General features: G+C 47.2%; 1 protein-coding gene across 1 annotated transcript in view; it reads right to left on the reverse strand.

Moving 5' to 3' along the window:
• The window catches only part of LOC147685217 (uncharacterized), a 175,780-nt gene that overhangs the window by 58,047 nt on the left and 102,695 nt on the right, over nucleotides 1-15,038 (reverse strand). Inside the window, exon 2 of the mRNA XM_086941126.1 lies at nucleotides 1,200-1,274. Within this exon, the coding sequence (XP_086797252.1) occupies nucleotides 1,200-1,274 (75 nt within the window). The remainder of the gene's footprint in view (nucleotides 1-1,199; nucleotides 1,275-15,038) is intronic.

Consider the following 15,038-nt stretch of genomic DNA (forward strand, 5'->3'; position numbering starts at 1 on the left):
GAAACTACACAAGTTGTGTGAGTACCACTACTGTCTTTGTCTTATTTGTCCTGACGAATGCTCCACAGACCCGGCTGGGCCAGAGGGAGCTGAAACATGTCGACCTACTCATAGCGACATATGGTAATCTAGTTACTCGGTTACCCTATATATCGCAGCATCTTTTAACCAATAGTGCCCACCTCTTTAAAATAAAATTCCTTTTTGGTGAGACACTGTTTTTTAATTTGTATCTGCTCTATACACCTTCCCTCTGTGGATGTCCCTGAAATTTCTGGACACTTCTACATTTACCAGAGGTTGCCTCGGGTGAGGCAGGCATATAGCACGTTATTTGATTACCCGATGACTATGCCATGACGCTGGATAAGGGGCGGATAATAGATATACACTGCATCATAAAGATCAGAGCGTCTATGAGGGTTTTCAAATATAACCAATGGTTATAGTAGATACCAGTGTCCATTCCAATTTTGATTGTTGAGTATCTATATAGGGGAACTGAATGAACTTCAACTCCTCTTCCCTCACTTTTGATTAAGTACAGGTGTATGCCCTCACCCCCTCCATCTCAGGGGAAAGTGACGTGACGTGACATTTGACATGACGCTCCTACTCCTTCTCACGACCTAATAAGGAAGAAATCAGCTTACTGGGACGGCAGGCCCTTCTTGCTGGCATGTGCGCACATGTTGCCTGACCAGCGACTATATACTTTTAACGTTATCTACAGTGGGACTGGCCTATAAATCATTTGGGTGCTTATTTCGAGAGACTAGTCCCTCTGAAAAGCAAACCAAGTGCAATACATGCCTGAGGCATTCAAATGTATTAATAACATATTGCCTCTTGGAAGTTTTACAAATCTTAACACTATCTGGACAAAGGTTTTACCTCATTAGTACCACACTGACACCAAAACACAGAAATAATCAAAAGAAAGGTGACCAGGCAACCTTTGTGGAAGGGTCTTCCACTGTGTCACCGCACTTTTGGTATCTTTTGATCTGGGTGAGCTAGAAACAAAAGTTAGTGGTAAGTTAACCTACCACGTTGGCATACTCCTTGGATGAAATAAACCTGCAGCAAACTGTTTTGTAACAAACCTGTTTTTGTGTGATTTTTTTAATACAGTGCATGCTATGTTCATATTGCGTGGGGAGGGTTGCCTATATCGGCACTATAAACAGTTCACTGACCTTAGTAGCGTTACAGCGGATCACAGTGCTGTTGGCAGTGTCCCCGGAGATCAACGTTGAGCAGTTTTTCTCAGTCTGCAAGAGAGAGAAGGACAACATTTTACTTTGTGTTGATCGTATCGCTGGGTGGTCATATGTGTAGCATAAATATACATCGTTTTCGGGTAACTGGTCAAAGGTGCATCCAATGCCATGTTTTCAAAAGGGACCTGGGCCACCCTCCCCACAAATTACCAATATGGTAGTATGCCACAATTTCAATGTTGAAATATCTTACGACAGATACACTCCGACCATAACATTGACTATTAAAATATTCGCAAAGTATATACTTACTATCAGTCACTCCACCGTGATGATATTTGGGGAGCTGATACTATAGTCACTGGGGCTTACTTACAAGCCCCTTGCGCCACCCGTACGTCATTTTTCCCTTGTTGAAAAAACCGCAAAAGTGGCGCAAGGGGCTTGTAAATAAGCCCCACTATATTTTCTTAACCCCTTCGAAGCTAATGACGAGCTGGGCTCGTCATGGCGCTTACCTGCCGTGCGCGGATGACAAGGCCAGCTCGTCATGATTTATGGGATTTTGTTTTTTTTAGCGCAGGACGGGAAAACGCCTAGCAGCCATGTGGTTAAGTTGATATTGTGACTGCGATATTGTGGTACAACACCACAAAAAATTGCAAAAATAATTTTTTAAGGGAGCTGCTATCCAAGGCTGTTGCAAGGACTCTTTATGCCCTATGTGAAGTGTCAACATGCTATGAAACCCCCAAACCCGCCCCAACATAATTTCTTGCGTATTGGACCAATTTGCCAGCACGGCTACTTCCTGTCAGAGTCCAGTCATTCAGATGGCTGATTAGGGACAAGTGGTAGTTCTTTCCATTATTTTTCTATCTAGCGAATATGTTATGAGATGGCAAGGCGTTAGATGTTAGTGCCTTTTCCTTTGCGGGCAGGGTTATGACATCATACTATCAAAGGTTACTATCAGTTAAAAATGTGGGGTTTGTGCAAATTCTGTAAGAAACACATGGTGGTTACAAATGTAGATTATCTGTGTGCTTTTATGCAAGAGTCAGGAGTCTGATGTTATCTGCAATTGAGATGAAGTATAAGTGAATTGGATACAAATTTGGAAGATGCTTCTTGAATGGCTGGAATGAATGAAGGTGACTTGAGCAACTCAGCATCGGATTGGATATAGTGACTGCGAATCACTGGCATTCCTTCTTGTAGATGTGTCTGAACATAACATAAGATGAGTTGGTGGGAGAGAGTCAGACTTGGAGAGACTTGTGAGGAGTCTGACTTCTCTACAAAGGCGAGTGAGAAGAGTTGGCATTGTGTGGAATGGAGGGAGGATGGTGTGGTTTCTGTAATGCGTGCTTCAATGCTATGTCTTAAATTCTAGTTTGGTTTGTTTTTAGGTAGAGGCCACCGATGGGCTTTGGTCAAGACAAGAAGCACTGTTATGTGGCGAGGCAAAAGATCTTACTTAACCTGCCTCTGTGGTGTCTTCGATGTGATGACACGCATCACTCATTCTGCCCTACCAGGGCTGACTCTATGCTGCCTGTTGCTAGTGAATCTGTGCCACCGTCTGAGATAACCTGTCTCCTGTCCTGAACTGGTATTAGGGCATTTGCTGGTGGGGATGCCTAACCTTGGGTTGGTTTGCACCCATTGTTCCATCTCAGCAGTGACAGGCTGGTACTGGTAAGTGCTTAGTTAAAACAAGCATTTGCAATGCAATAGGTCTCGCATTTACGAGAGTTTGTGCTACTGGCATTGTAAATGACAATGCCTTTTATTTATGTGTTGTTTTTAAAACAGATACATAAAAGACTGTCATTTACAATGGTAATAGCTTAAGCTCTAGCAAATGCGACACCTATTGCATGGCAAATGCGTTTGACGCCTGCGTTATTAATTTTTTTTTAAAGCATTAGGAGAGAGTGTATCCAAAAAGCTATTTGAGAAATTAGTGCTCGCAGGCTGTAATTAAAGCCTACCGAGAACCAACACACGTAACATGGGGTGTCGCCATGGGAGGTTACAAAATGAGACAAGGCGGTACTAAAGAGGGACTACTAAGCTTATTGACCAATGAACAGCCACAGTTTACAGTGGACAATGACACAAGTGATGTTTTTAAATAACAAGCAGTTTGATTGCACTTTATAATTTGTGAACTAGACAACAGTAAATCACCACCTAACTAAACATTTAAATTACAGACAGCCTCTACATTACAAAATTACTTAAAAACGCTATAACAATGTCTTCAAAAAGAAGGCAGAAATTAAATTACCGAAGATAAAGGAACTATGTTTAGGCGGATGTGCACGACGTACACAGTCTTTGTGCAATCACTCAAAGTGAAGGGAGCCAATGGAAAAAGTGAGCTGATGCATTGTACCATGCTGTGTGGTCCAATGGGTGGAGGCAAAATGTATGTGTATTATGTTGGATTTAAAAATAAACAGCAAAAAACAGTAGTCTGGCAAAAAAACTAATGCTACTTCAAAGGCCAGACCTAAAACGGTAATGGGGCTAAAAATATATACCTAGTTCAGGCCCAAGTTACATTTAAACAGCCCTGGTCAACACCAGGATTGACATAAACTGTACCAGTGCTACTAGGAGGTGAGGGCAGATCGAATGAAGGGAGTACTTCTAACTGGTGCTTCTACTTCAATTGTAACATTGTCCAACAGACAGATGGTGGTAAAGGTTTCAATGTGTCACTGGTGCAAGTTAGTTGAATGCCTATGTGGGGAATAAAGTGGTATTTCTCTAGTTGCTCCTCTCTCCAGACATACTGGGGGTATTGTACACGTTTTCTATCACTCTGTTCAACTTTGGGACGAAGGAAGGTGTGGGATCGTGTATTATGCATTGTCTGGATTTTTATAAAAAGCACCTTCACGGTGAGCTGTGCTGTGACGTCACCTTCGTAGGAAGATGCAGATTCTGTTACTCTTCACTGGTCTAGGTAGAACAACTTCAGATAACAGATACTCTAGGCCATTCACCCAGTCTTTGGATTTCACTGGCCGTTTTTAAGAGCTACCTTAAGTTGTACCAGTGCTTAATTTGAGCTGGTGGTTTCCGGTGCACGGCCCTGGTGCCTAATTGTCAGTGTCAGCTCTAGTGACAGTTCACCATGTGGTGGCGCCGTCTTGTCAAATTTTTAAATCAGCACAACAACAGTTCACAGTGAAAAATCGTTGTGAATCAGGCCCCGTATTCTATTCACCCGAAGCTTGACGCTCCCTCTTGATCAGGGCTTCCCATCCCATATAGTCCAACAGCACTTTAAAGTTGGCTTTCAGCACCTCCATCCTTGTTCAAAATAACCTTGAAAAGGTGAGTGAAAGTGGAAAGTCTGTCCTCGGTGGCTGTTTACAGTGCCCTATCCACCTGCAGTGTACTCCAAAGCTTGAAGACCTCTTTTGGTATTTGTTTCACCCTCCTAGCCTGCAACTATACTACTCTCCTGACAATCTCCATCTTTTGATTGCTGCCAGAGTCAATAAAGAGGCCAAGCATCCAATGAAACTGGTGTTTCCAGAAAACCCATGCACATGCAGGTAATGTGGGTGTGCAGACGCATTGAAGGCTGTTTTAATGGCCTGAATAATATTGAAGTTATTGAGAATCCCACAAATTGGGTGCCTCGAAAATATCCATGGATGTCCACCTGCCCCTACTGAGATCTGTGCGTGACCGGCAATACACAGTCTGGTTTGTGCTGCGAGATATAACACTGTCAGTGTTATTAATACGTACCATAAAGTTGCCACTGATATTCATAGGGTTATCCTAGCCTACTACATTTATGGTGTACATCAGGATCCGGGCAATTTCTAGCCCATCGAGCAGACTTCCTTGAGACGGGGGAGGTTTGGTATGCCTCGTCTGGTTTTAGGAAAGTAAGTGTAAAATAATGGCAACAAGTAGTGTTCCTTGTCCCGCCATTTCAGCCCTTTGTGTTAAAGGCCAGGGCGGTGTGCTGTTTGCCCACTGCTTGTAAAAGCTCGGTCTTCCTTCAGGGTTAACCATCCAGCATCTGGTATGCACCCGAGAGACCTTGAAGGATGGGAAAAGTGTGTATATACCACGTGACTCAACTGTAAATCCCAATTGCATATCATTTAAGAGCAGTAAAGGACTCGTGGGTGTGGGATCAGCTGTTCGAAAGAAAGCCATCACCAATACATTCTGGCTCAATAAACTGCAAGGCGCTAAACGCTGGCTTATGAGTAACAGAAGGCCCATAAACTCTGCACTTCACCGAGGCTGATAAGACATCAACATGTAAAAGATCCCCAGTTGATATAAAGCCAACATGCATTAAGGCAGGGCATTGTTTTGGGGCATTTTAATTTAATGATACCCATCTGTGAGCAGCAGGATTCTGTATGGGGTCATGGGACTGGGGGTAGTAAAGTGTAAACCATAATACTGTAGGCCGGGTTGCGGGGTTCTAAAGGGTAACACAATGGCGACTAAATAGATGATTGTGTCTGTCCTTGTCGGTAGTGGGGAAGTTACAGTCGGTGTCGCCCTATTCTGACACGTAGGTCACACTCGGCATGTTTACATCAGTGGTGTAACACAAATGGTCACATGTCGTCATATTGCATCAAAAGTTAATGTTTCAAAAGAAAGCGGCTATCAAGGGCTGAGACCAGAGTGAGACGTGAACCAAGACGTGGGGGTCACACGTAATGAGTTATATTTGATATGCGTGGCAGATACTTCGGAAAACCTGGCAAGGCTGCATCCCTTGCACACCATCTCTTGGTACAAATCACGCCCACCGCTGTCAATCCAATAGTCGAAGCTGGGGATGGAATAGTTGGCATGTTATGTAATTTTTGGCTTGTGGGTGCCCGTTTCGAGCATGTCACACGTTTGAATGGGAAGTAAGGCAGGATTCCATTCACACATGTTCTTTGCGTTGTCTGTGAGATTTTGTCTGCCTTTCCCCTGATGACTAACAGGTGTGACCTTGTGCAAGCAGGTCTGGTGCTGCTGCACAGCACTTCATAAACCGCACGCTGATAGCTCGAGCAGACGCCGAAGACGACTCCTAGAGTCACAGTCACGTGCATCGTATTTTGCTTTCAAGAATACCCCATAAACAAGGCATCCCAACACCGCCAGCCAAGTCCGCACGTTTAAAAACATCTGACCCCTTTCAGTGAGCAAGCAGAGAGTTAGCGGGATATGATTCTGAGAGACATGCCTGCTGGCTTTGCTGCAATCCTCTATGTAGGCTGCCCCTTAAAACGCGTGCCCAAGTAGCCCCAGTCTCCAGCAGGCCCGTGCACGAGGCAGTGCACCTCGGGCCAGAGCGCTGGACTGGATGGGTTTCCCCAGACTGGTGGTGGAGGAGGGCAGCTGTGATTCACGGTCGGGGTATCCGCGCCAAACTGCACAGGCTTTGTGCCTGTTGACTGTGCCTGCGTGTGCACTGGTGAAGGTGGCGGGGTTCTTGTTTGTGTGAATCAGGCACGCAACACCCACTGGGCTCACGGGGCTTCAGGCCCCAGTGGCGGATGGTGACATTTGAAAGTGGTAGGGCGTAAGTGTTGGGTTTAAGTGTTATTTCGTGTTTGGGGAGAAAACCTTCAAGAAACCAGTGGCAAATGGTACATTTTAAAGAAAATTTGGGAAAGAGAGGTTTATTTAGCAATTGTGAAAGTGCAGTGCTGAAATATTTAAATACATCAAAACCTGCTCCATATCTTACTGCCTTAAATATATTAAACAGTTACAGTAGTGAGCCACTTGTACGATTGGACTCAAGTACTGTGCAAATGAAACTATACATGTGTTGCACATAAGCAATATGAAGACTCAGCAGCTATAAATGCAAGGCGCCACCCCCCTTCGGGGAGTGGCGTCGTTAGTGGCAGCCAAAGGGCCGACCCAGAGGAGGTTCACTTCCGAGTCAGCCGACCCGGAAGTGAATATTGTGCAAGGACCAATGGAATCGGAGGGCTGCGGAACGCCCCGGAAGTAGTCGTAGGGCACGAGGCATAAAAGCCCGCGACCACCTTAGAGGCCCCCTCTTTTTGTCCGCTGACCGCCCAGGAGTCGGACGTCGCGAGAAGAAGGCATCGCGGGACCATCGCGTGGAAGTGAACAGCGAGGGTCAATCCGACTTGTGATCTAGGTTAGCGGGCCGTGCAGTGTGTTGCGTGGTTGTTGTGAAGCGGTATGCATGCATATCTTTTAAGCGTTCGAGTTATTTAAGTGAGAGAAGTGTACCGCTCCGGGAGCGAGTTGGCTAGGGAACGGGTCGCAGGCATCGCGAGTCACGCGCACGCGAGAAGGTAGCTGAACGTGTGTGTGGCAGTCGCGGTGTGATTGGGATCCCTACGGAATTACGTTATTTCCGAGATTGAATGGAGCAATGGCGGAGCGTTGTGATCGGGGGTCCAGCGCGATAATTTCAAATGCCTTTTGAGGTCTCCGCTAGTACCCGCCTTCGTAATCAGTATCGTGCGGGCAGGGGAGGTCCAAGGGAAAGCTTTTTCTGTACGAAGGGTGACTATATACGAAAGACTGTATTCGGCATATGGGGCAACGGAGATAAGGGCAGTAATCGAGCAGTCGGGTCCCCCCCATTTTTGTCATCATACCCAGGGGGGCGAGCGCATGCGCATACAGTGCAACCGGATACACCGGGAACAAGCTCAAGCCACGGCACAGCTGTTTTAACGTTTGTTTTCTTTAAGTGCAGGATGCCGCCAAAGAGGGCACCGAAGGGCAAAGAGCCCGCAGCCAAAAATGATGAGTACCTCGCTTTTACGGAGCTGCTGGAGTTCACGAAAGAAAAAGGCGTGGATTGGGTGCTAAAGAACATGAGAGAAGGGGCTAGAGCAGAGGCGAATTCTCAGGAAGAAAGAGGGAGAGGCAAGAGAGCGAAGCGTACGCCAGAGAGGTTTAAAGGCCCAACAAAAGGCAAGCGGTCTAGGCCGGCAGACCCTCAATCAGCATCACCAGGTGAGGAGGAGGTGCTAGAGACAATTGACTTGAATTCAGTCGCAGATAAGGACAAGGACGATGCGGAGGGACAGCACGTGATCTCTAAGTCTGCACAAATAGGAGGGCTCCCTGTTGCTCATGTGGGGGGGCCCTGTTCGCAGGGTATGTTACCGCCAGTAGTGGCGCAACCAGGTAGCGGAGTGTCGCAAGTTTGGGTGCAACCGGAGGGGTCGCACAGTTACCAGGGATGCAATTATATGGTTCGCATGGGCAAGCAATTGGTAACGGCCCTATAAGCTCAATGATCCCCACCATGACTTACCCGACAAATGGGGCCCCCTTAATGATGAATGCTTACTCGAATTTAGGGTGCCCACCACAGGCCCCAATGGCTAACACCGCTGTTGATTTGTCGGGGTCTCCTAATAGCCAGATACAAGGGGGGGCTGGGGGGCAACCGACAGGTCACCCAATGCTAGCATTCAGCCCGTTAATATTTGGTTCATCCTCGATGACCCTATCGCCATCTACGGGGATCACCTGGCACGTTCCGGCAGATATGAAAGAAAAGATACTCAGAGGTGAATATGTGGAGGTGTTTGACCTTCTTAATGCAGGGGTAGCGGCAGGGAAATCCAAAGGTGGGAAAGAGGGTGAATACAATCAAAAGAAGTCATGGGTGGAGTGGTCTATGAAGAATTGGATCACGGGATTTGCCATTTATGCCGCAGTTATATTGGAAAAGTATCCCGTGTTGGGTCCTCAAATGATGAGTTACATATCCCTGATACATGGTGCGGCAGCTGAGTTTCCAGGCCTGGGGTGGTTAAAATATGATAAAATGTTTAGACAGATGAAAGCAGTCCACCCAGGTATTTCATGGGACCAGCGGGAGATCAATCTATGGCACACAGTGTTTTATTCCTCGCCCTCAACGTCTAAGATTAGTCCCCCTGCTCAGAGTCAGTCCTTTCGGAGTGACAAAGGAGTCGGCGATAAAAAACAGGCCTGCTGGCAGTTTAACAGAAATGAGTGTACTAGGGGGGTCTCGTGCAGGTTCAAACACTGCTGTTCGTATTGCGGGGGAACATCCCACCCAGAAATCAGATGTTTCAAGAAAACTGGAAATCCCAAAGAACAGTCCAGTCATACTACCCCAAAAGGAAAGCCACCTAAAGCATCTGACAAGGCTCCCAACTCCCATTAAACGACATGTCCTGACACACCTCCTCAGTAAGTACGACAACCTTGTCGAGGCTCAATTCCTGCTTCATGGTTTTACTTTTGGTTTCCGTATCCCGTCTTCAGCCCCCCCCTCTAATGTCCCGCCTCGCAATCAAAGCTCAGTGCTTTGTAATATGGAGGCGGCGCGAAACAAGATCATGAAGGAAGTATCCTTGGGACGGGTGGGGGGCCCTTTCAAGAATCCACCTATCCCCGATTTGGTTTGCTCGCCGTTGGGATTAGTTCCTAAAAAAGAGGAGGGTAAATTCCGCCTGATTCATAATCTATCAAGCCCCCCAGGGTTATCGGTCAATGATAAGTTAGATCCAGATCTGTGCACGGTGCGCTATACCACGTTCGACACGGCCATTGAAAAATTGCAGGCACTGGGGGAGGGAGCCTTAATGGCCAAAGCTGATATTGAGTCGGCGTTTAGGTTACTTCCTGTTCACCCAGAAGATACCAGGTTGTTGGGTTTCACTTTTGATGGTAACTACTTTATAGACTTGTGCATGCCTATGGGATGTTCTATTGCCTGTGCAGTTTTTGAGACTTTCGCGAGGTTTTTAGAATGGGCTGTGGAGCAATTCCTGACCTCAGACAAATCCCATGCAGTGGTGCACTACTTGGATGATTTTTTATTCATGGGCCCTGAGTGTTCCCAGTCATGTAGGAAGGCCCTTCTGGGCTTCCAGCACTTGGCCGGGGCGCTGGGGGTGCCATTGGCGGCGGAAAAAACTGAAGGTCCAACTACATGTTTGACATTTTTGGGCATTGAAATCGATACCAAAACAGGTGTGTGCAGATTGCCAAAGGCAAAAGTGGATGCCTTCAAGGCCGCAATTGATAGCTGCTTAGGAGCAAAGAAGGTAACTTTACACCAGTTACAAGTTCTCTTGGGCCAACTGAACTTTGCCTTGCGGGTCATACCAATGGGCAGGGCTTTCTCCAGGAGTATAGCAAGGGCAATGTCCGGGCTGCGTGCAAAGCACCACAGAGTGAGGTTATCTGCTGAGGTGAGAGAGGACTTATTGATTTGGAAGTGTTTCTTACAGGAATTCAATGGCACGGTGTTGTGGCGGTCAGCCAGCACCTCAAACGCTGACCTCGAGCTGTTCATTGATGCTGCAGGGAGTATTGGCTTCGGAGCTATCTTGGGCCCTAAGTGGTGCATGCAGCACTGGCCAGACGAATGGATAGAACGAGGTCTGACCCGTAACATTTCCTTCCTAGAGTTGTTCCCCATAGTGGTAGCGTTGCACTTGTGGGGGGATATGCTCGCAAACAGGCGCATTGTATTTTGGTCGGACAGCATGTCAGTAGTGATGGTGATCAATAACCAGAGAGCAACCTGCACTTGGGTGCTCCGTCTGTTAAAAGAGTTAGTATTGCAATGCCTGAGCCACAATGTCCATTTCACTGCTAGACATGTCCCAGGTGTGGAGAACACAGCGGCTGATGCGTTGGCTCGTTTTAAGTTGACAGAATTCCGGGCGCATTGGCCGCAAGCAGAGAAGACAATGACAGCCTTCCCAGCGGAGCTATGGAAGTTTGGTGCCCCACTGCCTCCGAGTTGATAGCAGCATCCTTGGCCCCCAAGACTAAGTGTATGTATCAAAAGTCTTGGGATTGTTATAAGACATACTTAAGGGGAGCGGGCCTAGTGGACGCCTTCGTGCCTCAGAGCGTGTTAGGTTTCATAGTACAGCAGAAAGAGAAGGGAAAATCAGTGGCATTTATGAAGAGGCAGTTGTCGGCATTGGCATTCTATGCAGGGTTACAGGGAGTCTTGGACCCAACAAAAGACCAGAGGGTAAGAAGAGCAGTGAGGGGTTGGGAGCGCTTGACACCTGGGGCAAAAGATTCCAGAAGACCCATAGATGTAGGGAAGTTGATAAAAATCTTAGAGACGTTGCCGTTCGTTTGTTTTTCCCCATACGAGACCCAATTATTCCGGGTGGCCTACGCCTTAGCCTTTTGTGGAGCATTGCGGATCTCTGAATTACTCCCAGCATCTAAAACAGATAGGGAGGGGGGCCTAAGGTGCTCAGACATAATGGAGTCAGAAGATGTCCTGAGACTCAGAGTTCGTAGATCGAAAACGGACCCTTTGGGTAAAGGGGCTTGGTTACAATTGGGTAGAGTAGAAGGGGAGCCCTTCTGTCCAGTTAATTTGATGAGAGGGTTCATGCAAGTCAGGCCTCAAGGAGCGGATGATAGATTACTGGTTCACAAGAATGGTCTGCCCCTCACCAGGTTCCAGTTTACACGGGTAGTAAAAATGACCCTGGCAAAGATCGGGGTTGATCCTACCGACTTTACATCCCATTCATTCCGAATTGGTGCAGCGACAACAGCTGCTGGCCTAGGCCTGCCCGAACAGGCGATTAAGAGATTTGGTCGCTGGAAATCAGCATGTTATGAACGTTATGTCCGCCCGCAATTAGTTTAACAGTCTGTATCATTAATTTTCCGTCCCCTTCTGCCTAGGATCATTCTCACCGTGTTTCTTAATGTTTACTATAGGTACCTCCCCTAAGAGAATCCAAATATGTTGGTGTGGCCACTCCTTCATTCGCAGGGCGGGGGTTCACTTCGAAAAGACGCTCGAAAACAGGGTGCACATGATGCAAGGATGTGATCATCATTGGGTGGGCATAGGCGGGCAGCGCCTAGTGGACGTCCCGAGGGATGTAAAGGCGGCCTTGGCCAGAGGCATGCCTTATCCAGATGTATTCGTGTTGCACTGCGGTGGCAACGATATGATCCCGGCCGGAAGGAGCGGAGTGAAGGAGTTCTTGTTTTCTACTCTAGCAGCGGTCAAAAGTATTTTGCCTGAAGCTATAGTAATATGGTCCGAAGTCATCCCGAGGCTGGTATGGTCGCGGGGCGCACCCACAAAGGCAGTGAACAAATCGGTTAAAAGGTTGAACCAGTCGGTGGCAGAAATCCTACAGAAATCTAGTATTAGAACTATTCGTCACAAGTTGATACAAACGTCCAGGCCGGATTTATACGCGGAGGATGGGGTGCACCTTTCAGAGGCGGGCACTGAGATATTTATAGAAACAGTTTTAGGGGCCATCTCCGAAGCTCTCGAGCGCGGGGGGGGGGGGGGGGGGGGAAGGTCGAGTCCGCCAGTAAGCGCCTCGCCCTGTGGCGGGGTTCCGGACAAGAATACCACGGGAACTTCTTGTCTAGTGACAGTTTTACCTCTGAACAGGTTTTCTAAATCATTCTGGACTCTGGGCTGGCGGGAGAGTTGGGGCTGACCTGCTGGTGGCCTTGGCTCTTCAGCCCTACCCCGGAGGCCGCTGGTTGCCCAAGTGGGGGCACATTATTGACCTGCGGCTCTGTTGACCGGAAGGGGGTTAACGTAAAGAGAGCAGGCGATCTGGGTTGTGGCCTGCTGGCGCAACCCTGAAGTCAAACCAAAGGCTCATTGGAGAATGGGCGCTAAATGAGTGTATATTGTATATAAGGCGAATTTTTCTTAAATACTGTGATGTAATAATTTTGCTAATAAATAAAGAAATGGTGGTCAATGAAGTAATTGACCTGTGAACTTAATTTTTAATAAACAAGCACACTGCAAAAAATCAAGCAAGACTCCCGAGTTTGATGTTGAAGGGGGGCCTCTTTTAAAGCATGCAGTGGGGGGGGGGAATGCACTTTGTATGCCATCTATAATGAGATCACCGTAGTGCAGTACATGCCATTGAGAGCAGCTATGCCCCTGCAAAGAATGATTAACAATTCGTTATGACGAAAGTGTCCAGGGAATTGAGTTCATTATTGTTGTTGAGTAATAAATGTGGAGTAGTCCTGCCGGAGTGTGTAGACTGAGTGGAAGTAAACATACACAATGAAACACAGCTCTGAAAAATGAAAATCTGGTCTTGAATATTAGATGGTGACATTTACATTAGAAACAATTACATTTGAGTTCTTTAGGATTATATTTGTCAATTAACAATCAAAAACGCACAAGAAGAAACCCCTTTTGCTTCATATGTAAATGTCACCATGTAAAATTCAGATCAGCTTTCCCTCTTTTTAGGTTTCACCTCGTCGAGAGCTGCGCACTGCGCAGCTTTTCGGCGCAGGCGAAATCTAATGTTAGAACAGTGTAGCTTGGGAATCCGCCCCTCTATTCCATTGGCTAGATCCATAAATGGAGGCTAGCCATTGGAACAGAGATCTGTCCGTCATGGCCGGACCAGATTCGTGGGCGTTCCCGCGATTTCTTCCCTCTCCGCCCCTCTGTGCGCGTCATCTCGGCGGTGGGCGTTTTTTTTTTTTTTTTTAGGTTTGTTTGGTGTGCATTCCAGGCCGACCGCCGCCGGAAGAAGTCCAGGTGAGTGCCCGTTCCCGACCCCCCTCCCGCTGTCCGTTCCTGCCCCCCCCGCTGTTCGTGTGCCTGTTCCCGCCCTCCCTCCCGCTGTCCGTTCCCGCCCCCCCCTCCCGCCCCCCCCTGTCCGTGTGCCCGTAGGTGCTTGTTTTTCCATTTCTTTTCGGTCTCCTGTTACTTCCCGCTCCCGCTAGCTTCTGTCACTGCTATCCAGCCCAGTTTTGTCCATGTTGAAGTCATCCTTCCTGTACACTTTGAAAGCCTCAGTTGCAGAAGTCATGTTTTGCTGTGACTGTCTCTTTGTCACCAGCAGTGCACTTTGTCAGCACCGTGGCGTCCCTTCACAGTGAATTCCACAAACAGTCCCGAGACCTTATGCTGGGCTCGTGTTTCCTGTCGCACCCTGTCAGGCAGCATTGCAACGGTCCAAAGGGAGGAGCAGGCGAGCCTGAGCTACAGGTCCGTCTCATCTATTGGGGGAGGGGGGGCAGGGTATTTACATCTGCAAACACTGCTCATAATCAATTCATCCTACAGGTTCTTACTGGCGGGCGTGCTGGTGATAGAAATGATAAAGCAATGTCTAAACATTTAGCATTGATCTATATATGCAAAATAGATGGGTGACTCATTTACAAAACAATTCCAATGCCCTCGTCTTTACCATCTGTAACCTAACCCAAGCATTTTACCTGCGTGATTCAACTTACAAGTCTGAGGTTTTAATGCATATTTTCCTAGTCACACTGGTATTCGAGCATTGTAGTCTGCCACTGTTAAAGCTCACTCCACAGCTCCCAGTGCTGTTGGTTGTAAATCACACAATGCTTTTGTGCAGAAATATACTACAACTTAGCTGCTTAAATCCGTGTAAGCTAGGTGTAATGTCATTGTCACCTGAAGAAGAGATCGGTGAGACCTCTACAGCTAATGCATTGTATCACCTGCCATTTTGTTTTCGTTACTCCATTCAACACTTGGAGTGCTGAGTTAATTGTTAGGGGAAATCCATCTGAGTCGGCTCCACATTTCTACAGTTTCACTTAGTTGTTGTGTAAGAGTAACTTTTGTCTGGCACAATAATGAAAGCAGGAGAGAATTGTGTGAGGGATGCAATGTATGATCCTAACACGGGTATTTTTCTGTAGCTGCCGTTCTCACAGCAGGATTTCGGGTGAATTCTTGCCGGACAGCTACATTTTCGAAATCATGGAGCAAAACTCCTGCTGTAGTGGAACTTAGTTTCTTAAGCA

The sequence above is a fragment of the Lissotriton vulgaris genome, chromosome 10, assembly GCF_964263255.1.
Source record: "Lissotriton vulgaris chromosome 10, aLisVul1.2, whole genome shotgun sequence".
Taxonomy (NCBI): Eukaryota; Metazoa; Chordata; class Amphibia; order Caudata; family Salamandridae; genus Lissotriton; species Lissotriton vulgaris.